At 40.9% G+C, this 27461-nt stretch overlaps 1 protein-coding gene across 1 annotated transcript in view; it reads left to right on the top strand.

Annotated features, from left to right (window-relative positions):
- ARHGAP42 (Rho GTPase activating protein 42) overlaps positions 1 to 27461 on the top strand; it is a 251289-nt gene that overhangs the window by 67174 nt on the left and 156654 nt on the right. The window contains exon 3 of the mRNA XM_010977801.3: positions 24897 to 24958. Coding sequence (XP_010976103.1) covers positions 24897 to 24958 — 62 coding nt within the window. The remainder of the gene's footprint in view (positions 1 to 24896; positions 24959 to 27461) is intronic.

Below are 27461 nucleotides of genomic sequence, written 5' to 3' on the forward strand. Positions count from 1 at the left end.
AGGAGGCAGGGGACTGGCACACGGGCCTCAAGCTACGAGATTTCTTCCTCTTTACAGATGGATGGGAAAGAGCAGCCTCAGTGATCACCCGCCACTGACAGTTGGGACAGCTGTCATTTTCTGTGCCACTTCTTCACCTGTGTGTCATAAATGTCCAGTCACGAACACAGGCTTTGTAATACACACCTCACCAGGGAAAAGCCTAGATTATATTACTAAAATGTGAACACAGTCACATTATTATTTAGAAAAAAGGAAGAACACCACATACTCACTTAACAGCAGTTGTTCTCACTTAGTGATGAAACTGTAAATTCCAAGAAAGCAGAGGCCAGACCTTTTTTTTCCCTAAATCATTTTGCTTTAGCACCTGACCCAGCATCTGACTCTCGGTTAAACTGTTGAAATAAATGACATAAGTTTCCTTATACGCTTAATTTTTTTCACTTATGTGTATGTCTTATTAATATAATTGTATATTATACATAATTATGTAATTTTTTCTTTATAAAAAGGATTATAGCAGATACTTCTGAGTTTTTATAGATACTATAATTTTTAACGATTTTATGACTTTAAAATATTCCATTAGGTTCACATGTATGAATTTATGAAATAATCTTTTTGGGGGTACACTCGGGTTGCTTCTAGTTTGGTCTTTTACTTTTTAAGAGTACACTAAACATATTTCTGCATATTTCTTAATTTCCATTAAGCTTCTTACTTAAAATACCTTCTTGAGGCCACGTGTAGTAAGTGTAGAGGTGAGGGCGTCTGATCACCGTGCTGTTTGACCTTGCAGGCAGGTGGACTGTAGGCAGTCTCCCCCGGTTGTGGTGAACTTAGATATCTCAGCATTGCTGTCTCATCCCACTTTAGCTGAATAGATGTTCTTGTTGTGGCTCTTGCAGATTAGATTTGAAAGGTGTGAATTGATCAGTATGTGAAGGCTTATTAGAGGCAATGGTTATTAAACTGTAATGCTCTCAGGGCTTTGAGGAGTGAGATCAAAGGTTGGGGAGTGGAGGATGAATTCTGTATAGGGTAGATGTCATTGCTTGCTTCTTTTAAATCAGGAGACTTATTTAGCTTCTGTTATTGGGAATCTGATTTAAACACCAATGCTTTGTTAGGAAAACCTAACCTAGAGCACTGAGATTTATAAACAAAAATTATTTCTGAAATAACTTATGTAAAAATCCAGTTACATTCCCATATCCTCACCATCCAACACTTTACCCTTTTACTCAGCTCCCAAATGCAATGTGAGTAGTTAAAAAGAACTATGTGTATAATAAAGAAATGTATTTTTTTTTCTCTATGTATATGCTCAGGAGTAGGATTGCTGGATCATATGGTAAGTCTATTTTTAGTTTTTTAAGGAACCTCCATACTGTCCTCTATAGTGGCTGCACCAATTTACATTCCCACGAACAGTGTAGGAAGGTTCCCTTTTCTTTTTGAAAATATAATTCAAAAAGACACACACACCCCAGTGTTCATAGCAGCACTATATACAGTAGCCAAGACATGGAAACAACCCAAATGTCCATCAACAGATGACTGGATAAAGAAGATGTGGTATATATACACAATGGAATACTACTCAGCCACAAAAAAGAATAAAATAATGCCATTTGCAGCAACATGGATGGACCTGAAGATTGTCATTCTAAATGAAGTAAGCCAGAAAGAAATAAAAATGCCATATATCGCTTGTATGTGGAATCTTAAAAAAAAGACACAAAGTATTTATAACTTAGGTGATTGATTTCTTGAATATGTGTAAAAACACATTTGACTGTCCTTTATCTTTGGATTACTGCGTTGTGTTGATTCTTATTTTGTGGTTGACTTTATTCCTTTGATAACTATGTAAGTTTAAAAAGCTAAAGCTCTAAACTATTCTTAGAGACAATGAACAATACATATATATAAATTTAAAACTTTTATCTCTCAAGGAGTTGCTTTTCCTAGAATAAACTTTGTTTACCCAAAACAAAACAAAAAACCAAAAAAACCTGGACTCAGGACAAGACTTTTATATCACAAAAAGTTTAAGGAAACTGAAAAATACTTAAACATATTTAATTACATTGTTCACACTAACACTGCTATTAATGATTTTTGTATCATTAACAAATAAAAATAATTTTATTATATTTCAAAAAAAAAAAAAAAAAAAGAAACGTATGAGACTGAATAAGCATTTCAAACATGGAGAAATGATGAGGCTAACCCAAGCTATGTACCAAGGACAGTGGTCTGGGAATGTATCCCTGAGAATAATGAGTAAATCTGGTGTGGATAGAGTGCGGGAACTAGTCCCCCCCTCTTCATCAGCTTTAGTTCCACGTGGGAGGATACAAAGTTTCAGCTGTCTTCAAAATAGCCTGTTGAAGCCTCAGTTTCAGCTTCTTCCTTACTCCTCTGATGTAATAAAGCAGGAATGAAGTGGAGACAGCTGTGACTCTTAGCCCTGAGTAATAGCCACACCACTCTCAGCCAGGGCAGTCTTGAGACCTACCCATGATGTAACCACTGGGGATGATGGCCGACGAGAAAAGCTCATCTTTTGTAAGTGCGCGATGTCAGTGCAAAATAACTCGGAAAGTCAAGACATTTGCAGACTTTCTGTGTGTCAGCTGTGGTGGTGGGGACAGGTGGGAAGAGTCAGATGTCTGCTTTCAGTGTCCTTACAGTGGAACAGGGGGAAACAGATTTTTGAGCCAAGGAAGGAAAAGAGGGTGCTGCTCCTATATCCGTAGAATTAACTTGTGGAAGCTGTTCCGGGAGCTTGTAGGATGCGTGGGCACATGTCTGTCATACCCGGCGGCCCCACTTGTCAGCTGTCCCTGTCAGCTCCTGCCCTTGGGGCCTTGTGCTGGCCGGTGTGCGTGTTTGTGTTTTGGTGCCGGTGAGCCGTTGCTGGCTGGGAAGGCGGCAGAATGGGATTCGTTGTCTGGGGCCCCGTGGGGAAATCCTGTGGCTCGGACAGCAGGTCAGCTGTTCCCAGAACTGAAGTCCCAAGCAGGACAGCGTCCTGTGCTCCCCTTTGAGCACCTCCTTCCCATTCTAGAGCAGCAAGAGGCCCCTGCCCCCACCTCTCTGGGGATGAGTGAGCAGCAGGTGAGCATTTGATGGCTTCCATTTACCTGTGCGCTGCTGCGCTGGCCCAGTGGGAGTGCAAGCCACTTGCCTCCCACAGCTGTTCTGATGGCCCACTTTTCGTGCTGCTGTGGTTATTTGAACTGAGTAAAGACTTTGAGTTAGGAGTAAGTTAGGAACTGAGTAGCTGGACCCTTGGGGCTTAGAAATTGGTGATGGACGGGAGAGGAGCGATTACAAACTGGTACAAGAGTCAGTCCTCCCTGAGGGTGAGGAGAAAAGGGAACCCTCCCACACTGCTTGTGGGGATGGAGTTGGTGCAGCCACAATGGAAAACAATATGGAGATTCCTCAAAAAACTAAAAATAGACTTACCATACAATCCAGCAATCACACTCCTGGGCATATATCAAGATGGAACCCTAATTTGAAAAGATACATGCACCCCAATGTTCACAGCAGCACTATATACAATAGTCAAGACATGGAAGCAGCCTAAATGTCCATTGACAGATGACTGGGTAAAGAAGTTGTGGTATATTTATACAATGGAATACTACTCAGCCATAAAAAGAATAAGATAATGCCATTTGCAGCAACATGGATGGACCTGAAGATCGTCATACTAAATGAAGAAAGCCAGAAAGAGAAAGAAAAATATCATATGATATCACTTATATGTGGGATCTAAAAAAAGGACACAAACTTATTTAGAAAACAGAGACAGACTCACAGACATAGAAAACAAACTTATGATTACTGGGGAGAAAGGGGGTGTAGGGGGTGGGGAGGATAAATTGAGAGTTTAGGATTTACAGATACAAACTACTATATAGAAAAAATATAAATATATATACAAATTAGATAAACAATAAAGTCCTACTGTATAGCACAGAGAACTATATTCAATACATTGCAATAGCCTGACATGAAAAAGAATATGAAAAGGAATACATATATGTAACTAAATCACTATGCTGTACACCAGAAGTTAGCACAATACAACATTATGAATGCAATTAAAAGAAGAGAAAAAAAATCTAACAGCCCAAAAAACAAAAAAGGATTCAGTCCTTCTCAAATAATGTATGTATTTGGGTAGACTGGATACAAAATGTACCCTTGTTTAACCATAATTGCACAAAATACAGTGCCTCCTACATCAGTCATGGCACACGTTTGTGCATGGCAATGGGTAATGCCATGTGCCCAGCCTTAAAACCTGACTTGTAGGAACTAAAAGACTATCTCTACAGGAAACAAAACACTGTTCTTTTGAAAACACTGTTTACAGTGGTTCATTCAAACAAGTAGAAGGTCAGATATTGAATCTGTCGGAGGCAGCTGGCTTTTGCTAGGTTAAGCTTAGCATGTTAGAGTATGAGATAATAAAAGTCCGTGAATCTCAGTCTATCAGAATTTACGTCCATCCCAAGGTCGGGGTCTGCACTTACTGCATTTCATTCCTTTATATACTTAGTGCCTGTAATTTGAAATCACTTTTAACCAAGTCTTAAAAGAAGTCTAAATTTCAAAAAAATCAGATATTGTTAGTCACGCTGAACTGGTGCCAGTAAAAATATTAGTCATTAATCTGAGGCAAAGCTCGTTCATGGTGTGTAATCTTGGAAACCATTGGGAAGTCCAGATGTGGTCGTTCATAAACAGCTTGGCCGGTGATGCTGTGTGATGGCCTGTTGTAGCTCTCAGGCAGGTCTTGGACATCGTGAACTTTGCACTCAAGAGATTAAACCAGGAAGAAGAGTCAGTTTGCTAGTAAACATTTTAGGTGGGGACTTCATTCCATGAGACACACCTAAACAGAAAATTCCTGTGGTAGAGACAGGCAGTGTACAACCAGCCCCTTGTCAGCTGAGGTTATGGCTTCCCACTCTGAGTGGAGAAATGAGGCCGCCAAGTAGGTAATTCAGATCAAAATAGATATCACACTAATTGTACAGGTGTTTCTGACATAGCTCCTGTTTCCTGTTCAGGTATTTACTCTGCTTTGAATGCAGGTAAGCAGGTGTAGCAATAACAATGGCTAGTGCTTACTAGTTCTTAGAATGAAAAGCATGTTGACATCTTTTTTTTTTTAAAACCTATTGTAAAGGAAATCTGTGTACAAATTGTATGTATACAGATTGATGAATGGTAACTTGAACCCAATCCAAGTTTTGTATTCGGCACTGGCTGGAGTGTGCCCAGTGCTTTGGGTTCTTTTCCTGTTCTCTTTTTAGGAGAATGTGTTGAAAGTTGAGACTATAGGAGATGAATTTAAAACAGTGGCATTTTAAAAAAGTCAAGGGGGTTTATCGTGTCTTCCTGAGCAAGCGGTGCTTTGCGCGAGTGCGACCATGTGTTGTTAGCTTGCTTCTCTGAAGCTGGGTGTGCATCAGGGTGCCTTGGTTAAGTGACTCAGTGTGAGCCCGAAATCGCCCTCATACACCGTTGATGCCTGCTCAGAGAGTGTGAAGTAGACAACGCTTTTCAAGGGAGTAGTTGAATATTTGTTTCCATTTTCCTACTTAGAGGAATTACTGGGGGGAAAAATCCGTAAATTTTTCCCTAGATAAATCCATACACTTTGAGAGTGCATCTTTTGGGTCCAATGGAAAGGGAATTTGGTCGAAGTTTTTCCAAGTGATAAAGAATAGAGCCTACGGTGGAAAGTATGGCAGACAGTTTGCTTGGTGTGTTTTGAAGGAATTCCTTTCTCGTATAGAAACACTTTGAGAGGTGATAACCTGTATTCCAGGTTAAAAAGAACTGGTATGTTTGTAAATGCACTTACAGGATCACGCAGCCCCCACCGCGCTCATGCCGCGCCACGCTTCCCGGCGCCCGGCGAGCCGCGGGCCGGCCCCGCTGCCTCCTAGCCGCCCGTGCCCTTCCCGGGCGCGCGCCGCGACGGCCCCGCTCGAGCGGGGCTGATCTCGCCGCCCGACCGCTCGGCGGCCCGCAGCCCCCGGCCCTCTCCGAACCAGCCATGGCGAAGCAGCACGATGTGCTGATCCGGCTGCTGCCGATCGGGGACGCCAGGGTGGGCAAGACCTGCCTGCTGTGCAGCATGTACACAATTTCTCACCCCCCCCACCCCCAACCCCCACTCCTGGCTCCCGAATTTAAAGATGTGGACCAAGGCTCGGGGGCACTACAGGGGCAAGGAGACCCCGAGGCTGACCACATACTCCAGAAAGGAGAGCGTTTGGAGATGAAGGACCGGCTCCTGTATATCAGGTTAAGAGCCAGGGACAGTAGGCTGGGATAGCAGTTTGCAAATGGGAGAATTCAGCGGCAGCGGGGCTTCTTGGCCCCATCTTCCACTTCTTGTGTAAGAAGGGCGTTTCCCACCACCCTGGCAGGTGAGGCGACAGAGCCATGTATACCATGGTCTTTCACTAAGCCTAGCCTTCAACTCTCAAGGTTTTCCCGAGACCCAGAGTTCTCGGAAGAAGGGCAGGGGGCTCACGGGCAGAAAGCAAACAAGCCCTGGAGAAGCATGCTGGTGCTGTTCCCTTCAGCGTCAAGGCCAAGTGCTCATCTTGCCCCCTTAGCTTCTGAGTCAGAGGTCAGAGGGTTTGCCAGCTGTACTGTGGCTGCAGGTAGAGGGAAGCAGACTCCCGCCTCCAGGGCTTTTGTTCAGGAAGAAGTTTCTTTAACCCCAGATGGTCCAAGAGTAGCTTGAAGGAATGAACCAATCAGGTCCCAGCCTAGTAGGGCTCCTCCTCACCTTCCCAAGACGGGAGAAGCCTAGGGAGCAGGATCAGTCTTCAGCTGCATCGCGTGGCTGGCGCTGGAGCAAAGCAAAGAGTTGGGCATCGAACATTCACCAGCTGAGGACCGAAATCCAGACACACACATGCGAAGGATTCAGAGCCCCATGTATTTACTCCTCCCGAAAAAGGGTGGGGGTTGAAATCACCAAACCTTTTTCCTCCTGACTCTTACCAAATCAGAAGAGAGCAGGAGAGGGTAACTCAGGACGTAGAAACAGGGGATAGGTTAGCATAGTGGAAGGAAAAGGAAGGCAGGAATAGTTATAAATAGTCAGCTGATGAGAAATTTAGAAAACTGACTCTTAAGTATGAAGTCACAACCCAGCTGAGGATGCTGCTTTGAGGACTGACTCCTCACGTATCAAGACGGATGCAGCATCACACTGGGGTGGGGAGGTTGGCAGTGCCAACACTCAGTGTCCCCACACTCAGTGTGCCCTCACCCAGGGACCTGAGGAAGGGGAGGTTATGCTGGGCATTGGCTCCAACCTGTGGATCAGTACTGCCACGTTCCCTGAAGATGAGGCAGAGCACCATTTCTCTCCTAGCCCCCTCAGGAAAGAGGGGCCATGTTTTTACTGTACCCTTGGGGTTTTGGAAGGGAACACTGGGGTTGGGATTCTATGGCCTGATAAGCCTCATCCACAAGGGCCACAGCTGGGGACACATGAGGGCAGGAGGGGGGTTGGGATTTGGGGGTGCAGCTCCACTCACCAGATGCCAGAGTTGGCCTCTCACCCCTAAACTTATCCAGTCCAGGAGGTGGCCTGGGACCTGGCCTTAGGCCCGGACTATTGCCTGTTGACTCCGCACCACCTCCGTACATGCTGTCTTGAGACTCAGCGCAGCCCCGGGCACTGCACGTGCTCCTGAGCCCCACCATCTCCCTGTGACGGGTGGACTTGTGTATGTGTGTTGGGTCCAGTACATGCACTGTAAGCAGGGTTCATCTATTTTAAACACAGTTGTTTATAAAATAAAGAATATTTCAAACCAAAAAAAAAAAAAAGGATCATACAAGATTTTAGCTAAAAAAAAAAAAAAAAACGCAACCACTTTCCTCAACTTAAACTAATAAAATTCAGCTATTCTCCTATTAAATTGAAATACTTTGTAAAGATGTTCTTCATAATTTAGTTATGAGCTACCGATACTCATCTGTACAGATCATGACTACCATTCGTCTCATGATACTGGAATGCATAAGGTAGAGTGAGGCTGTGAAACTCTTGGACATTTCTTAAGAAAAAGTTAGTAAACCAGAGACAATACCATTACCAACCGTAACTGAACTCTTCAAAAAAAGACCTGTGATTTTATTAAATTCTGGGAAACAAATTAGCTTCTCTTTTGCTCAATCAAAAGGAAATCCATCAGTTATTACAAACCCTCATTACGATCCACTTACATGTGGTTATATAAATCAGGAAGTCCTCTATTAAAGTGGAACATTTCCAAATGCCTAAATTGTTTATACAAATAACATTTTCTTTTGAACTCTGTAGAGGAAGCATATTTGACTTTTTATGGCTCTCAGTTGGACAATTGAATTATTGTTTCCATTTTTTTTTTAACCTCCCTTATTTTTGCACCCACACAGAAACCACCCACAATTAAGGATTGAAACAGCTGGGAAAGTTGCACGTTTCAGGTGGAGGTCTCAAAAAAACATGCTGTTTGAGAGAGATGTTTTCATCATATTGGCTCTGTATTTTAAAGAACATTACTTGATTTTTTTTTCTTGTGGCTACAACATAAACTTTATTTTATTCACATTTTTAAGGTAAACTACTAAAAAAAAAAAACCCATATGATTTATATTGCAAACAACTTTATCTTTGCAGAGCAGTATTTGATTTAATTTAAAATTCGAAGGCTTAGATTGTTTTCTAGAGTCTGAAATAAAAAAACCCCTGAAACTTATCATGTTAAAACTCATGTCTCAAAGAAAAAAAATTTGTCTTTTAACTTATTAATATATGTTACTCCCCTAAAACCCCTTTTGTGTCTTTTTTGATTTGTTCTGCTAAACAAAAAGTAGTTGCCTTTTTCACAGACGACTCAGTCTTCTCCTCCAGCAAATTATATGTTCTTTGCGGCCAGAAAGTTTTCTCACATTTCTATTTCTGCAAAATATTTTAGAGCTTTATTTGTAGCAGAAGCTTAGTAAATATTTGTTGCATGAGTATTCCCCTGCAAAGCCTAGGAAACCTTTATAAAAACAAGCCGCTTTAAGGTACATAAATGGAATTTTAGAGTCATATATTAAAAGATACTATATGTACGTATTTGAATATATCTAGAATGATTCTTTTCAATATGGTAATAAACTAAATTTTGAGAGGAGGTTTCCTGGGTACCAAAATCCTTAGATGGTCCAGTCCTTAAGGTAAAGTGGTGTGGTATTTGCATATAATCTACACACACCCTCTTGTATACTTTAAGTAATCTCTAGATCAGTTATAATACCTAATACAGTATAGATGTTATGTAAATAGTTGCAAATACAATGCGAATGCTTTGTAAGTAGTGGCCAGCATGTGGCAAATTCAAGTTTTGCTTTTTGCAATTTTTTGGAGTTGTTCCCCCACCACCCCCCAGGTATTTTCAGTCCTCAGTTGGTTGAATCTGAGGATACAGAAGCCAAGGATACAGAGAGCTGACTATTTATATACCAATTTACAAACACACACATATATGTTAACTTTTGCATATAATTGAGAATGATTTAGAACAGATATCTTAATATTTGTAAATATTTCAAACCAGAATTAAAGATTTTAATATTCTTTAGTTAATTCAATGTTTATTGATGACTGGTTAGGCTGCCAAGCATGGTGCCCATCCCCGGGAACCTGGTGTGAAAAGACCAGTCAGAGCTTTTGCCCTCATGGAGGGTATAGACTAAAGGGAGGTGGTAGCAGTAGCCTTCTTCTAGGATAACTAAAAAAGGCTGGTGGATGGAGGGTGAGTGGTTAGAGAGTGAAGGAGAACCTTCTTTGATGGTTAGTGACTTACGATAGCTCAAAAAACTCAACAAAATGACTAGACAGTGAAATAAATGCTGTGGCCCAGTATAACTTGGGATGCAGGAGTAGATGGTTGATGCTCATTATTCACAAGTTCTCTATTTGAAAACTTGCTTACGCTACAATTTCTTGGTATCCCCCAAATCAGTATTTCTGACACTTTTGTGCTCATTTGTGGTCATTCGTGGTCACCTGCAGACAGGTGAGAAATTTGAGTCTCCTGACTCTTGGAGAATCTGCTGGATAGAATGTGGCACGGGGAGGCAGCCGTGACTTGCTGAAGACTTGACAGGGTAGGCTCTTGCTCTCCTGTAAGAGCAGTAGGCTAAAGCATGTTAAAGATCAACTTCACCAGTTGAGTAAAACATTTTAAACAATTTTTTAATATTAAAATTATTTGGTTTTAAAAATTTGTTTATCAAAGTATAGTAAATACACAGTTTTATGTAAGTTACAGGTGTATAACATAATGATTCACAGTTTTTAAAGGTTGTAGTCCATTTATAGTTATTATAAAATATTGGCGACATTCTACGATTTAGCCTTATAGCTTATTTCATGCATCAGTCATAGTTTATACCTCTCCACCTTCTACCCCTATGTTACTCCTCTCTCCTTCCCGCTCCCCACTGGTAACCACTGGTTTATTCTCTGTGTCTGTGAGTCTGCTGCTTTTTTTTTTTTGTCATATCCACTCGTTTGTTATACTTTTTAGATTCCACATACAAGTGACATGATACAGTATTTGTCTTTCTCTGTTTGACTTCCTTCACTTTAGCGTAACACCCTCCGAGTCCATCCACGTTGCTGCAAATGGCAGAATTTCAAATTCTTTTATGGCTGAGTGGTATTCAATTGAGTAAAAATTTTAAAGATCTTAATTGGCTTTATTCAGCGTCCAATGTGGTGGGTAGAAAGGAGTTGTGAAGAGCTGCACCAGGTAAGAGGTTTTTAGACCAAAGTGCTCCAGAACAAGGAAGTTATACCCGGCATTTGCTGGTTACTTTCCTTATATGGGCCAAAGGGATTTTTTGGAGCTGGATTAGGTAATTTGTGCTGAGCAAGCAAGTGGCATTTGGTTGACCTAGACCTTCATTTTCTGGGAGAGCCAGCATGGAAACGTAAGTGTTGGTTTGCTGTGGAGTTTTTGCACAAGCGACTCCGTTTTGGGCCTAACCTGGTTACTTTAACTAGCAAAAGGACCACAGCTTAGAGTCAGGGACTTAATTTTGTAGCTTTCTTCTACTCTTTTTTACCTGTTTGTGCTTGTGTCTCCTATTGGTGAAACTCATTTATTCCATAAGTAGTCAAGTGCCAGCAGGGTCTAAGGCACCGTCAATGGCTTAAGTAATTTATATTTATATTTTCATTGGGTGGCCAACATTAAAAATCCAGTTACCGTTAAGTCCCAATCGTGTTGAAAGTGTATCATTGCTAAGAGAGCATATTGGTAGACCAGGGCCTTGTTGGAGGAGTGGGAAGATGAGGGAAAGCCAGTCTGTGGAGGTGATGTTCAGATCAGATGTTTTAGAAGTGATAAGTGAAGGGGGAATGGGGGAACATTCCAGATCGAGGGAAGGGATGAATGACGGCCTTGAGAAGGAAAAGGAGGCAGCCAGGGGGGAAAACAGCACGTGTGAAGGTCACGTGCAGGTAGACAAGACCTAATGGGCCATGTTAGGGGTGTGGAGTTTTAACCTGAAGAAAGTGCAGGGTGTTAATCAGAGAAATGACATCATATTTGCATTTTAAAAAGGTAACTCTGACTGCCTTATGGAAGATTTAAAATCTTAAATGTTCTTAAAATGTTTTTCTTGGCCATTTCTCTGGGTTTGTGCCCAGGAGAAAATGGGGCATGGGTAGCCTGACTTTATAATGTAACCTATGGACACCTGGGTGTGTGTTTGTGGGGTTTTTTTGTTGTTTGTTTTCTTCTGTAATTCACTTGCATTGACCCACAGACCCATGGTTGGAGTACATCTCTTTTAAGTATGCATAGAGTGGTCCTGGTAAAATTGCAATCATACGGTTAGTTTATAATTTCAAGTCTGAAGCATGGCATACTCCTGATGACATTTTCGTCACATTTTTTTGCATAATAACAAACATGTTTTATTGCACACTGGTAAACATCAGGTATCAGAAAGGTAAGTGGTGGTGGCCTGTGTGTGTGGTGGCACGCAGTTTGCACTTTTGTTAGTAATTTCCTACTTTGCTTAATAGAGTTTATCCACCATGTTGAATATCATGTAAATTATGCTTCCACTTTGAAAACAGCTTTCTTTCAAAGATAGTATTATGTCACAGGTGTCTTCTTGGTTTGGACTAATTTATATTGTTTTATTTGAGAGCGGCGTTTCTTTAGTTCTAGGACAATTCTGTACCTTCTTTATGTATGTGTGGGGGTGGGAAGTTGCAAAGGCTGCTGTTTTTTTTGTTTTGTTTTGATTTTTGAATTACCAAAAAGGGCTACGTCTGACAGAAATGTTGGCCTGGTTTCTTAGAATCCCAAGTTTAGTATCTTAGGGTAGAAAGAGACCTCGGAGAACACCAAGGTTATTTTGCTTTAGATCCAGTTGAAATGATTTTCTAAAGTCACACAAGCGTTAGAACCTTTATCGCCTGGCTCCTAGGTCATGAACTTTGAGTCTGAGTTTACTTGTTCATGCATTCAGTACAGCATCTGAGTTTGTCAGGCACTGGTTTGGTGCTGAAGACCCATCAGTGTGCAAAACAAACAAAAATCCCCACCCATTTGTCAGAGGAGTTCCATGATAAAATACATAGCTTTATTTTACATTAAGTTAGACTATGATATGTGCTATAGAGATACAAGAGGAAGGGAGATTATTTAAAATTTTTCTTCACTATTTTTAATATACAGAGATCTAATTTTAAGATAGTGGTATTACTATAAACTGCTTACAAAATGAACCTCAGTTTACCCTCCATTCCCTGTGTGATCAGTCACATTTACATGACCACTTAAGCATCGATCTATTTATGGATTTGAAATGATTTGGTGCAAAAGGTGTGAAGTTGTCCTCTTAGCTGGACTACAAGGATTGAGAGCCAGAGACTGTCTGTTGTAGAGGGTTTGCTGGATGGTCTCAAGTTTAATTTGCATGTCCTCAGGAGGCACTTGAGGCTTTTGATTAAAAGTTGCCCTTCAGGATGTTTATTCTGGATTCAGTGTAAGTGATAAATTATAGCCTGGAAGTCTTTGCCAGTTCAGAGCTGAGTCAGAGATTGCCTTCATCAGCATTTTTTAATGGACCAAGAGAGAACATTACTAAATGTGAATGGAATAATAAAAGTACAGCTTCAATTTTGACGTAAAATCTTTGGGCCAGAAAGGCAGTCATCCTGGAGACTGTATCTGAAAGAGGTGAGTTAGGAGGCAAGACACGGGCACCCAGGGACTTTTGGAAATTTCACTGGCAAAAGGCACGGACAGCAGGTGTGCAGTGAAGATGGACTTGGGGTGGGGGTGGGGGAGGAAAGCAAGACAATGGTTGACTAACAGACCTCAGAAAGAAAGAAAAGCCAGCCTTGGACAGTTCTCAAGGAATATGTGGCTGGGAAAAAAAGAGCTTAATTCAGAGTAAATTCTCTGTTGTAGGGACAATTCAGGATAATTGCTGAGTCATGATTCAGTGGGCGGTAAAGAGAAGAGCTTTTGAGTCATGCTTGGTTCTTGGGGCTCAGACATTCCCGTTTCCTCCGTAACCACGAGGGCCACGGATAGTACTTCTGCCATGAAAAATGCAGATGAACTTCAAACAAGGAACATACTTGCAAATCTTATTTTAAAAATTACATATGCATAAATGTATACTTTTTCTATTTAAATGTAGTTTTAACTCTTAATTCCTCACACAAAGCATGCATTCCTTCCCCCCGGCCCCCCAAAGTCAGCAGTTGCCAGACTGCCAGGCATCAGATTCAACTATGGGGAAGCTTAAGAACTGGGTTCTTGGGCTCCACCCTAGACCCCTGAACTAAGACGAATCCCCTGGGTTCATACTTCAGGAGCCTTTAATTTTTTGGAGATCCTTGGTGTCTGATACAGCCTGGGGAAAACCATTACTCAACAGTCTACCTGTGCTTTATCCCGAGGGAGCAGGCGCAGCTGGGGAAGGTATTGAAACTGGGAAAAAGTCGGTCCAGAGGTGTGCTTCTCAGGTCACCAGAGCCCGGATGCCCCGCATTTTGCCAGCGGAGCCACTAAAGCTGTAGAACCCATGTGTTTGCGGGACACCTGGTCATTTGTTGCCACATTTTCTTTCAAAGCCTGAAAAAAAGGGTTGGTTTAGTAGAACAAATTGATACATGTACCCTGAGAATGAAATCTGGCGTCCCTGGGCCAGTCTAGATGTTGTGAAGGTTTCTCAGAAATGGAAGAAAAAAAAATTAGCTTTTCAAATTAAAATCACATGCAAGATGTGACTCAGTTCTTGTTCGTATAGACTTTGGATTCTCTAGAATTCCCTGCTGATAATGGATGTCTTCCCAACGCAAAGAACCTTATGGGCAATTTGATACTTGCAAACGTGAATAAGGTCTTGTATCCTCATTAGGCTTATGAAATAGAAGGGAGTCAAAAAAACAGCATTGTGATACAGTCACTGTAATGCTCAGGAGACTGTGCTAAGGGCTTTAGACACAGCAGCACAAACAGAAATGCTATGAGCATCAGAGCTGAAGAGACATCAGAGGATGCTCAGATGGTGGGTGTTATCTGAGCTGGATCCTAATGTCTAGGTAAGATACAGTGTAGGGAATGCAGTTAAAAGAAAGACATGGAAATGGGATACTGTAGGGATGTGTAGTCATTTCAAAGTCGTAAGTTAGAGATTAGAAGTGGTAGCATCTCAGGCGAACATACCTAGTTGGAAAGTTACCTGTGGCCACATCATGGAGTCCCAAGTCACTTGCAATATGGAGTTTGGACTTTACTTACTTATCCAGGGTTTTGAGTTGAATAATGATGTAATCAGAGGTGCTCTTTAGGAATTTGATTCTGACCATTAGTACATATGGTCATTTGGAGCTGTGGGAGCTCGGAATCCAATAACTGCAATGGTCCTGCAGAGATGAAGTGGTACCCTTCCATGTGCATGGAGGAAGGGGAGAGGAGAGAGATCACCAGTGCTGTTTGAGTGTTTGGAAGGAAGGGCTGAGGATAATCCATCACTTACGTTAGTAGGAGAATGGTGTTATGAGCCCCTTTGTGTCTTTATATGTGGCCTGGGTTGCTGGGGGTAGAGCCAAATTATGAGTTAAGTTTTGGTACGTGTTAAGTTTTGAGATGCAGGCAAAATTTCTAGTAGAAATTCCCAGGATGTATAATTGGATTTGTTAAACTTAGAATAGTGAGTTGGGGTTGTGGGATTATGTTTGGGGAGTGAGAGAGTGTGTACATTTCAGGTGAGCTAATTTGAGTTCAAAGTTTAGCTCTGGGAGCCATTAGCTCCATGACCTGGCATATTATTTAACCTCTGTTAAATTTCTGTTTCATTATTTGAAAAATAGGAGAGTGGTGGTAGATGATTTGGGTGTTTTATTTCTGGGTGCCTTGTAGGGTAGTGTGAGGCTTAAAGAGCGATGCGTAATGTGGGTGCACGTATCCGGGCTCCTCCCCTCCCCACCCCCATGTCGTCCTGCTCTTCCTCCTTCGTGAGGATGGGAGGCCACTGGAGTGAGCTTGTAGACCTGGAGAAGGAGAGCTGGCTTGTGAGGAGGGAAGAGTGATGGTGGGGATAAGAGAGAAGGAGAGAGAGAGAAAAATGTAGCTAGAGATGGGAAAGGGTGAGATGAGAAGCTTCCTGGGGAGTTGTTAGCCTTTTAGAGGAAGAGGGTGCCTTCTCTGAGACAGGCAAGTCGAAGAGAATGAATAAAGACCATGTTGATTGGAGGGTCTTGAACTTCCCTCACAGCAGCAGGAGGCCAGGCCATCTGGTATGAGTGAGGGAAGTTTGGGGCTGGGCTCTTGAGAAAGGAGAAAATTCTTTTTGGATAGCCACTGTGGGAAGTAAGATGGGGAGGAAACTAGAGTCGGATGAAAGGACTGCCAGGCAGCAGAAGCAGAGGGGTGAGATGGCCTGAACTCTGAGTGTCCTCGTGGGTGTGTGAGATACAGCAGAGGGGAGGTCGCTGGAGGTTAAGAGGCTGTGGAAAAGAGAAGCTGCGTATTGGACGAGGAGGCGGATGTGGAAGCTCAGTAGGGTGGTGGCCGGGGGATTGGGTGCCGCTGGGGAGGAGTGTGGATGGGTTGCTTCAGTCTTTGTGGAATGTGAAGGCGTGCTGGGAGGTCAGTTCCTGATGGCCGTAAGGATGGGGGCGGTGTACTCGGTGTAAATGGTTGTTTGTCAGCAGCACATAACTGACCGTTCCCTTTAAGGCAGGCCACTTGGCGCCTGGGTATCCTTGGCGCACAAATAGCTCTGGCTTGTTTGCCTTTCAAGACGATAAGCCTGTTCTTTTCCTGTAATGTAGCAGGGTAGTAGGCTGGCACTGCCTTTTATCTGCCCACCCCCTCCTCTGGCAGGGGTGGTTTGCTGCGAGAGACTAGACTTTGGAATCAAACAGTCAAGACCAAATACTTGCTTCTCCACTTACAACTAGCTGTGAGAGCATGGGGCGGGCTACTCCAGCTGGCTGACTTTCTTTTTCTCATCTGTGGAGTGGAGGTAACACCGACTTCAGGACCTCCTATCGTGATGTGGGCATTAAATTAGACAGTTCACCTCACCTCTCAGTAGAGCTGCTCCAGAGTGTGAGAGATGTACATCTTGGGAAAATGATTTCTGAATGAGGAGTTGTTGTGGCTTTGGAAAACAGGTCAAACACCACCAAACCAAACCAAACCAAACCCCCGAACAAGGCAACGTCAGAATAGCACAGTTCTTCATTTCTAACCAACGTATATGCTTGGAAAGAAAACAGTAAATACATGTGACTTGCAGACTCTGTTAGGCACAATAATGCTTACTGGATCAACACAAAATCTCATATTTAAAAAAAAAGGCTTTACTATAATTCTGATGAAATTCATTTGAAGTAGTGGTGAGTAGTGATGAAGTCTTGGGAGGAACCACCTGGAGTCAAGTTTTGGAATTGTGTAAAGTTGAAAGGCTGCCTTTCTACATTTGTGTGTATTCATTTGGCACATTTTGGCCTTATGTGAATTGTTGTATATTTTATATCTATCTAACGTAACGAGCCCTGTCTGAATCTGTATCTATAGCTACAGAGAGAATGTTAGAACTACCTTGTAATCCGGCAGTTTCAAAGCAGTTATTACTAAAAGGTCCTATCTCTGTTCAGAGAGAGTATATGAAGGAAAGTCATTAGACTTAAGCCTAGAATTACTTCTCTGCATCCATTGTGACTTTTATCTTGGAGTAATATTCTCCTCAATTCTAGTAGGTGTCTTAATCCGTGTCACTAGCAGTAGGAGTGGCTTGTAGAATTGTAGAATAGACTACACTGTATAGCACAGGGAAATATACACAAATGTTATGATAACTCACAGAGAAAAAAATGTGACGATGAGTGTGTATATGTCCATGAATAACTGAAAAATTGTGCTGAACACTGGAATTCGACACAACATTGTAAAATGATTATAAATCAATAAAAAATGTTAAAAAAAAAAAAAGAAAAAAGAAAAACCAGACTGAGTCTCTAGTTAGACCAGAAAGGAGTGAAAGATTGACAGTTTGGCCACAAGTTCTGAATCTCAGCCCAGAAGTGCGTGGTGGTCAATGTTGGGACCCACGTTGACAGAGCACATTAAGGCAGAACACAGGTTCGTGCCTGGGGACCCAGGTTTTCGGGGGAGGCACTAGAACAGGAGTTGGGAATTTGAAAGGAGACTATATTACAGGTTATAACTCCCGCAGAGAGTCTGAGTAGAATGGTTAGAGGATAAACAGGAACAAGAGAAAACGGAGAGAAATCACTCGATATTAAGCCAGTAGATTCCAAAGTGGGGATTCTGTCCGTGTGTCCTGTTCAGAATCCGCATTGGCATCTGAGCACTGAATGGACCAGTTGTGGCCCAGCTGATGGAGATACAGAATAAGTGATGAAGCAGAGACAAGGCAGCTCCCAGCTCTGGGCAGCGTACCTGATCGGCTGGATAAAGGTTTAATTTTATGACTGTTTTCATTTGTAGGCTGTGCCTTTCTTATTGTTCTCTAGTGCTTAATTAGAAAGCTGTACTATAATATTAACTTTTTATTATGAAAACAGTATCTAATATGCTTTACCAACTTGATATATCTTATATTTACCTAATTCACTTGAATACAGTGCCATACAAGGATGAGCTTGGTAGGCTATAAAAGGAGAATTGACATGCAAGTTTTCAGGGGCTTGTTTTCAAGATTAATCTTGCTTTTTGATTTGTTTGGCAGTTAAAATAAAAGACTGAGCACCTGGAGAACATTGTGGAGAACCCAGTAGAGTTACGTCAAAGAAGACTAAAATCGCATGCGTTTTTGTGAGACCTGGATTCCACAGGCCTGAGCAACGCTAGGAGAAAGATCAGTACCTTTGAGGACTAGGGTATACTACAGTGACCTGCCAGCATTCGGCAGGGGGCTTGTGACCTTTTTTTCTGTTGGTTTAGGAAGCAATTTATTGGCTTTGCAACGAGACATCCATGGAGCTTGAAGCCACAAATGGAGTGGAAAAATCTTACTTGATGATTTGGCCCCCAGAAAATAATAACCAGAGTTTGTGGCTGCAAACAACGCCGGGATTGCAGACAGAGCGGACAGCCCATCAGGAGGGGTGTTAATTGTTACCAAAGACTCGCAGAGCCTGGTGGGAGAGTTGGTGTCAATTTCTGCATCACTCTGTCTGTTTTGCAGACAGAGTATTTATTATGCTGCCATACCGCTACCACACGCTGATCCTGCTGCTTGCTCTGTTGATGGGTTAAATTGTTTCTGAACTAAAACTTTCCATCAGGTCCTTCAGCCACTATGCTCTCTTTGATCTTTTAAGTGTTCAGAGAATTAAAACTCCCTCGGTGGGGGTTCCAGGCACGAACTGGCGACGTGATACTGTGCTAGATCACTGCATGCTTTGTAGTGTAATTAGTGCTGGTGTCCCCCTGGCTGTGTAGGTTGATTCTACTCTAATTTTTCTCCTCGTGTCCTGGAAGGACATGGCAGATTTACCTGCCCTGGCTCATACCCTTAGTTAAGTACTAATGTTTTTCTGCCTTGAAAAGTCAGTGCCAGAAGGACATGAGAAAAAGCTTGACAAACTCACACCCAATAGAAAAGTAAGGTGTTGGGGCGTCATCAGGACTTATAAACGATGATTGCATGGGTTCAACCTGGCTTTTATAGGCGTTTACAGGTTTTCACGTTTTCCTTGAGATTTAACCGAGTCTAAATCCTACTGCTAACCCAGTTCCTCCCTATTCCTCAGCATATCTGAACTTTTCTTTTAGCATATCTGAACTTTATATGTGATTTGCTCACTCTAACAAAATAAAAAAAAAATTGTTTTTGACATAATTGTATATGTCACTGAATTTGTGAGCTGTACTTTTTTTTTTTTTTTTGAGTATGTGTTTATGCTATTTAGGTTTGAGGAGAGACTCCTAGGAGAAATTCTTAACACATCATTGTCTGAGTATGATATAAGTGGTTAGATGCAAAAGGGTCATGCTTTTTCAATTCTTCTAGTTGTGAAATCTGTAAAGCCAAGCTTTTTAATTGTTGAAACATTTAATAGTATATAAAGCTTAGTACTTAAGGGAGCGTAGTTATGTCAACAATGAACAGTGAGTAATTTTCTTTATTCTCACTCATTCCTACTTCCAGACACTAAACAGGTATCCACCATCAAAAATAATAAGGTGAATTTAAGCCTGCTGAAAAGATTGTTAGAGGATAGATATTTTATTTTATTTTAAAATATTTATTATTTTGGGAGGGAGGTAACTTTATTTATTTTCTTATTTTTTTTAAATGAAGGTACTGGGGATTGAACCTGGGACCTCATGCTTGCTAGGCATGCGCTCTACCACTGAGCTCTACCCTCCCCACCGAGGAGAGATATTTTAGACAGTTTAGGAATGTTTCAGAATTTATGATGTTGGTAAATATAGAAGCCATTATCGTGTTTCCTCATCGTCTAGGTATAATCCAGTGGTTGTCTTTGTGAATGTTTATACTCTTGGGACCTGTCATAAAAGCATCTGAATTATAGATTTCTTTTGTTCCAAGAGTGTTTTTCCAATTTCACATTGTGGAGATAAAAAGGGAACCTATGGCAGCATTCTCGACCTCAGTAATTTTTCGGAACGTTAAAATTTATATGTAAAACTATATTTTGATTGTTCTCCAGTAATCTCATGGTCCAGATGGTCAGGAAGGGGAAAGATTATTATGGGTGAATACAGCCAGGAAAGTTTCATGCAGGTGGCAAGAATGTGGAGAGCTAACAATTTTCCAAATTATCTGGCCTGTCCATTTCATAATATCTTATGAAGTCTAGAATAAGAGCTGATGTGTTTCTCCTTATAGAGCAGATGGACTGTGGGAATGTATTGTTAAATTTATCTGTTGGAAGTCCACTACTGTGTAGTAATGACGTTTTTGGAATATTACTCTCACTAAATCAAACTCCTGTCGTACCACCCAGGTAGGGTCAAAGTCTATAATTGCAGAAGCAGCTGTTACAGTCACTGTTCATCTGGACCTCCCCCTTCTCCATCAGATAATGCAATGGATTTTACTTGGTAAATGTTAATATTAAAAAATGAAATATGGAACATCACAAATATTTGATTCTAAGAGAAAATATTTGGGTATCAGAAATTTGCATGTAATAAAAAAATACTTTCAGATTTTGCTTAAGGAAAGTCTCAGAAAAATGGCTTAAACGGTCACAAAATCAGTAGCTGTTTGGTGTAAGGCTCTGTGATGGGTGCTGGGGGAGTCATTTGGTATATGTTTTGTGCCCAGGGTCTGGTGGAGAATAGTTTTCATGGTCTCTTAAGGCATTTGTGGCCCCCCCAGCAGATTCCGCTGCTGGCTTCTGATCTCTAGAGTGTTGGTGGGTACCCTCGGCAGTGGGTCTGTCTGCTCTGCATCCCAGGTGCCTGTTAGACTTCGAGGGTGGGGCAGGCAGGGGAGCGACTGGCTGTCCATCTGCCCTTTCTCCTAAAACACAATTTATGTGATATCTTGAGTTATTTTCTCCTGGCCTTATTGCACTGTTAATTCCTGTTTTCTTTCTGTGTTACACTGTGCTTAGGAGACTATTAATGTGATACTTTGGCGTCATTATGAAAGAAAAAAACTTCGGGAAAAACATTAGCTATAGATTTAAAAAGTTAGTAGGCCGCTGTCACTAATCCATGAGATAAATATTTGTTGTTTTCGACTGTTTGTTTTCTTCCAGAACAAATGATGAACCTGAGATCTTCATTTGGACCAAGAAGCATAGTATACTTTTATAGACCTGAGGCTGTGACAGTTAAAGAGAACAATTTTAGTTTTTTTGAAGTCATTTCCCCAAAGAATTGACCAAAGGAAAAGAGGGAACAGAAATTCTTGTCAAATTGGGGCAAACCCAGAAAACCGCTGGAGGGAGAGAGGTTTTTTTTTGCGAGGAACCAGACGTGCGGTTGCTTTCACATGTTAAAATTTCTCCTCAGACACTCTCATTATCATCTACTATTATTGTACTGAGTCTATAAATAGTATTTGTATGGGGAACAGACCAGAAAACCATCCAAGTAAAGCAGAAAACAGCATCATTTGGTTTCGGACAAAGAAGCACAGCCGCGAAACGAGAGCCTGAGTTTCCTTCCTTGTGACAAAAATCCGATTAAAGGCAACTCCGCAGTGTGCCGTTGGGGTGTGGTTACCGCGAGGAAGCCTGGGGCCTTCCAAGTCATCACAGTACAATGCTCCCTGGGACCGCTAGGGGCGCTGCTGTGCGGGCCAGTGCGCCTTTCCTGGGTGACCACGTGGGAGGTTCTGGTGTATGGGCTCCTTTATTCCAGAGACACCTGTTGCTAGGCTTCTGTGTGCTAGATACTTATTTAACCCTTTGAGAAAGTTAGTATGTGACCTGTGCCCTCCCAGGAAGTAGGCTGGTAGGAAAATAAAGCATTTATAGGATGTTTTATTTTTATTTATTTATAAACTTAGAGGTTTTTTTTTTTTTTTTTCAGGCTTAGAAACTAACAATCTCCTTTTCTATCAGTCCCTGCCACTTAATTCCCCAGAAAGACCACTCTGAACTTTTAGCCATTCTTCTGTTTCTTTCCAGACTGTGATTACCTTTACTTCTTTTTTTTTCCCCCCAGTGTTAGGTACCATCTTTTTTTCACTTCATACTGTTGTCACACTATGTCTTCAGTTCATACTATCTTACATACTGCTTTCCCCTTCTCTCAAGAGAGTTAAAACTTAATTTTGGCAAAATTAACTTAATTTTTAATATTTGTCTTTCAGTGACTTTGTACATATTACTCATGACTCAGTTATTTTAATCATTTTGTGTTAGTTGTAGAACTTTGTTTTTCCGAGAGTTAACACAGTTGTCCCTTCATGTCTGCAGGAGATTGGTTCCAGAATCCACGAACGCTCAAATCCCTTGTGTGAAATCATGCAGTATTTGCATATAACGTTTGCACATCCTCCTGTATTGCTTTCAGTCATCTCTAGATGACTTACAATACCTAATACAACGTAAATGCTATGTCCGTGTTGGCTAACATGCTGCAAATTCAAGTTTTGCTTTTTGGAATTTTCTGGAATTTCTTTCTCCCAAATATTTTTGATCACTGACCATACTTGCCTTTGAGTTTTCTTAAAAAAAAAAAAAAGGAATGTAAATTTTCTCTTACTGCATTTAGACACATCAGGATATTGATGAATTCCATCTTTCTTTGTCTGGAGACATTTCCTGGAATTTCTAACCTCTTGCTCTAGTTTAGACAAGAGCCTCTCTGGACCTTTGGTACAACTGTTGTCCTGGAATAGTTCTGTGTTGTCCTGTGAATTCCGTTTGCTTCTTTGCTTTTCCAAAATTCATCCTCCTGCTTTGTTCCCATGGTTTGTTAAGAGTGTGTTAACCCATGGCTTCTGATAAAAGGAAGCATATGAGAGTAAGATTTTTCTCTCTCTCTTTTTTTTTTATATTTATTGAAAAGATTGGGAGGCCTTGAGTTAAAAATCTGGGGTAAAAGTGCTTCTTATACAGACTTCCAACTAGTCTACATCTGCCCTTATTTTGTCGCCTCAGGAGTACGTGCTGTCTCGCCAGTTTCTGTAGCCCAAACTGACGTACTTCTTGGCTTCTTTCTCTGTAGGCATGTTCACATTACCTTCCATCATCCAAAGTTTTGTTGAGTTTTTTTCCAGGCTCATCAGCAGATCTTCAGTGGCAGTAGATCGCCTCCAGAATGGTGATTGGATTCTTTTTTTAACAAAAGCACAAAAATATAATATGCTGTTTTTGCACACCCCAGTTAAAATCTTCTATGTATTTGGAAAATGTTAGTCTCTTCAACTTACTGTTGTCAAAACTGGGTTGGATTATAGTGTGGATAGTTATTTTTGCAGAAATTAAAGTCACATTCTCTAAACAAACATTTTAAAAAAATTACACTTACTCTGTGGGCATTCATGTGTTTATCAGATTAATCTGAGTCTCCCAGGTAGTCATTTGATTTCTGTTTTGGTAACTGAATGAAATACAGTGTGAAGTATCATAGGAATAGCATTTCAAACCAGCTTCATTAGTGTAAACCTAGTAGTTCTGAACAAAGAGAAAAAAAATTCCTAGATTGTAATTTTAAATTCTTGTTTGGAAAACATTCTCCCTCTTCCTTAATAAGTTTTGTTGGTGAGACTTTTGATTTTGCTGTTCTCACTCACCTGCCTCTATTGTAGACTTCGAGCCAGACTCCCCTGGACTTCTGGTCTCACAGGATGTCTTGGCGAAGGAAGAGGTGGGAGCCTGAGGAATAAGGACGTAGAAGGGAGGGTTCAAGGCTTAAATCAAAGTGATGTTGCATTCACCTTGTTTGTTTTGTTGGTTTTATAATCCAGACATTCCGACTTTAGTTAATCATTCGTATTCAGGATAAGGTACAGAAGTTCATGTGGATGAATCACTTTCACAATTGCTGTGGGGCACTGTGCAATTTTTAAGAATATGTTCCTGTAATTCCCTACTTGTTTATGTTTTGGTTTGTCCTCCTAGAGTTTCTGAATATTTGATCCTTTCCCCAAGCCACAATATAGGTGCAGATAGTTTTCTAAAGCAGTGCTTTTCAGCCCTAATGGGCAAAGGGATCACCTGGGGAGTGTGTTAAAAATGTAGATTCTGGGATGAAACCTAAGAATCTCTATTTCTAACAGGGTCCCCAAATGCTGATGCTGGTGGTCCTTCTGACCACTCTGACCAGCAAAGGTCTAAAATGCCTTGGGTAAGAGAGAAATACAGAATACGGAACCTGTTTTCAAGTGTCCGTAAGTGCTGAGCTTCCAGGATGAAGTCCGTGGGAGACCTTGCATTACTGGCTGCTATTTGGTGCCTCTGAATATACTGGATTTGTTGCTTCTTGCAGATTTAATATACTTTTTATTATTTGTGGGATTCTGTTTAGAAGTGATTCCTATACTACATTTTATTTATTAATGTGTAAATTTTATTTATTAAATATATAACCTAAATACCCCTAGTGGCCCTTGAAGAAAATTTATTATACTTGATACGTCCTAAACTTCAACTTGGTGCACACAAACATCTCTCATCTATAGCTGTTAGTCACTGAAATCCTATTGTATATACTGTTTGATGCTTATAAAAACATAAAACCACAGAATATATACAAATGTATAAGTATCTTTATTGTAATGTTTATTTTTGTGCAATTAGATATTAGCAGTGTAAAAAGGTTAATTTTTTTTTTAATTTATCTTCTAAATAGCTCAGTCACTGAAAGAATTTGCAAGACTACTCATTGCAGTAGAAGAAGAAAGGAGAAGACTGGTAAGTCTCTTCCCCATTTCTTAAGAATAATGCTTTTTGAAAAAAATTATAGTCAGTTACAATGTGTCAGTTTCTGGTGTACAGCACAATGTCCCAGTCATGCATATACATACATATATTCATTTTCATATTGTTTTTCATTCAAGGTTATTACAGGATACTGAATATAGTTCCCTGTGCTATACAGAAGAAATTTGTTTTTTATCTGTTCTTATATATAGTAGTTAATATTTGCAAATCTCGAACTCCCGAACTTATCCCTTCCCACCCCTTCCCCCTAGTAACCATAAGAATGTTTACTATGTCTGCGAGTCTGTTTCTGTCTTGTAGATGAGTTCATTAGTGTCTTGAAGAATAATGCTTGTTTGGACATACTGAAAAAAGGAGTAGACCTTCTGAATTAGACTTAGCCATACCAGATTTTATAATTTGATACATGTATTGAATGCTACAGAAAAGATTTGTGACTATGATTATCAAATATTACTAATAAGATATACCATTTCTTTTTATTTCCTTTGTTCAGTCAAATTACGTTCATTCTGCTTTCTGTTTAATTGCTCTGAAAATTAAAAATACTGAACGGGGCTGCCACTAAGAAACCCACCTAACTGAGCAGACTTCTAAATAATCTCAGTGTTACAATAAAAACACATATAAGTATTGAAAACAGTTCACGGGAGGAATAGCTAGCTTTGCCAGGATGTTAGCAGGAAACTTTCTTGAAAAGGTGACATTTGAGTTGAGTCTTGAAGGCGCAGAGGATTTTGCTGGGCTGGAGAGAATGAGGAAAGCATTCTAGGTCGACAGAGTAATTTATGCGATAGTATGAAAGCATGGTTACTGGTATCCCTTCACAGATATAATTTTGTGCCCATTGTGTTCAAAGTCTGTGAAGGCCCCTATCAGTGACCTAGGCTGCCCATTTGTATATGGAAAAATAGTATATACTCCCCAGGATTGTTAGAAACATTTTATGACAGCACCTGGCACATAATGAATAAATGTCTCGATGGTGGTAAAGATGCTGGTTATCAGTTACAGTGAGGGTTACAGACTCGTTTAAAGCATCAGCTTTGATATCACTGGCTTTACCGTTCTGTTGGGGAATTATATATACACATAAGCTAAATGCTCAGTGTGCTAGGCGTGCAGCACAGTTTGGGGTCATTTTGCTCAATGGATGACGGACAGCAGTTAGAGGGGAGTGCTCTTAATCTTTTTTAGTGAATTAATTTTTTATTGAAATATAGTTGGTTTACAATGTTGTGTTAATTTCTGATGTACAGCATAGTAATTCAGTTACATATATAATATATTCATTTTCATATTCGTTTTCATTATAGGCTATTACAAGGTATTGAATATAGTTCCCTGTGTTATACAGTAGGACCTTGTTGTTTATCTTATTTTATATATAGTCGTGTGTATCTGCAAGTCCCAAACTCCCAGTTTATCCCTCCACCCCCACCCCTTTCCCCCCTGGTAACCAGAAGTTTGTTTTCTATGTCTGTGAGTCTTTCTGTTTTGTAAATAAGTTCATTTGTGTCATTTTTTTAGATTCCATGTATAAGTGATATAATATGGTATTTTTCTTTCTCTTTCTGGCTTATTTCACTTAATATGCTGATCTCCTGGTCCATCTATGTTGCTGCAGTGGCATTATTTCATCTTTTTATGGCTGAGTAGTATTCCATTATGTATATACATCACAACTTCTTTATCCAGTCATCAGTTGATGGACATTTAGGTTGTTGCCATGTCTTGGCTGTTGTAAATAGTGCTGCTGTGAACACTGGGGTGCATATATCTTTTCAAATTAGAGTTTCCTCCAGATATATGCCTGGGAGTGGGATTGCTGGATCATATGGTAAGTCTATTTTTAGTTTTTCAAGTAATCTCCATATTTTTCATAATGGCTCTGCCAAACTACGCTCCCACCAACAGTGCAGGTGGCATCCCATTTCTCCACACGAGACGGGTGCCCTTAAGGTGGCCCTGACTCATAGTGAGCTTGCCTGAGCTAAGGGAGAATCACACAAGGAGGGCATGGTAGTCATGGAAGTGACCTTGAGCAGAGGCCACAGGTGGGAGGAAGTTCTGAATATGTTTGTAGAATAAGGCAATGTGTTCCCAGAAGGTACTAGTAGAAGATTAACTGGTAATTTTGAGCATATGTGGGGTTTAAGGGCTGGGCAAAGAAGTTTTGGTGTTTGTTATAGGCAGTGGGAAAATTGCTAGAAGGTTTTGGATAGAAGCCTGGGATTGAGGAGAGATTAATTTGGTGGCTGTGTGGGAGACAGGCTGGGTGAGGAAGAAATGTTGTGGAGAGAGGTGACTGTAGTTACAGTGGAAACATGAGCCTACCAAGAGGTCTGGTCCCAGCATCGGAGAGACAGCCACACAGTGTGATCCGTTCTAGGTATAGAAGAGCCGTTGTGGGAGATTGACCCTCTCTGGAGGGGTCGGAGAAAGCTTTTCTGTGGAGGTGACGACACTCTTA

This window comes from Camelus dromedarius, chromosome 12 (genome assembly GCF_036321535.1).
Source record: "Camelus dromedarius isolate mCamDro1 chromosome 12, mCamDro1.pat, whole genome shotgun sequence".
NCBI lineage: Eukaryota > Metazoa > Chordata > Mammalia > Artiodactyla > Camelidae > Camelus > Camelus dromedarius.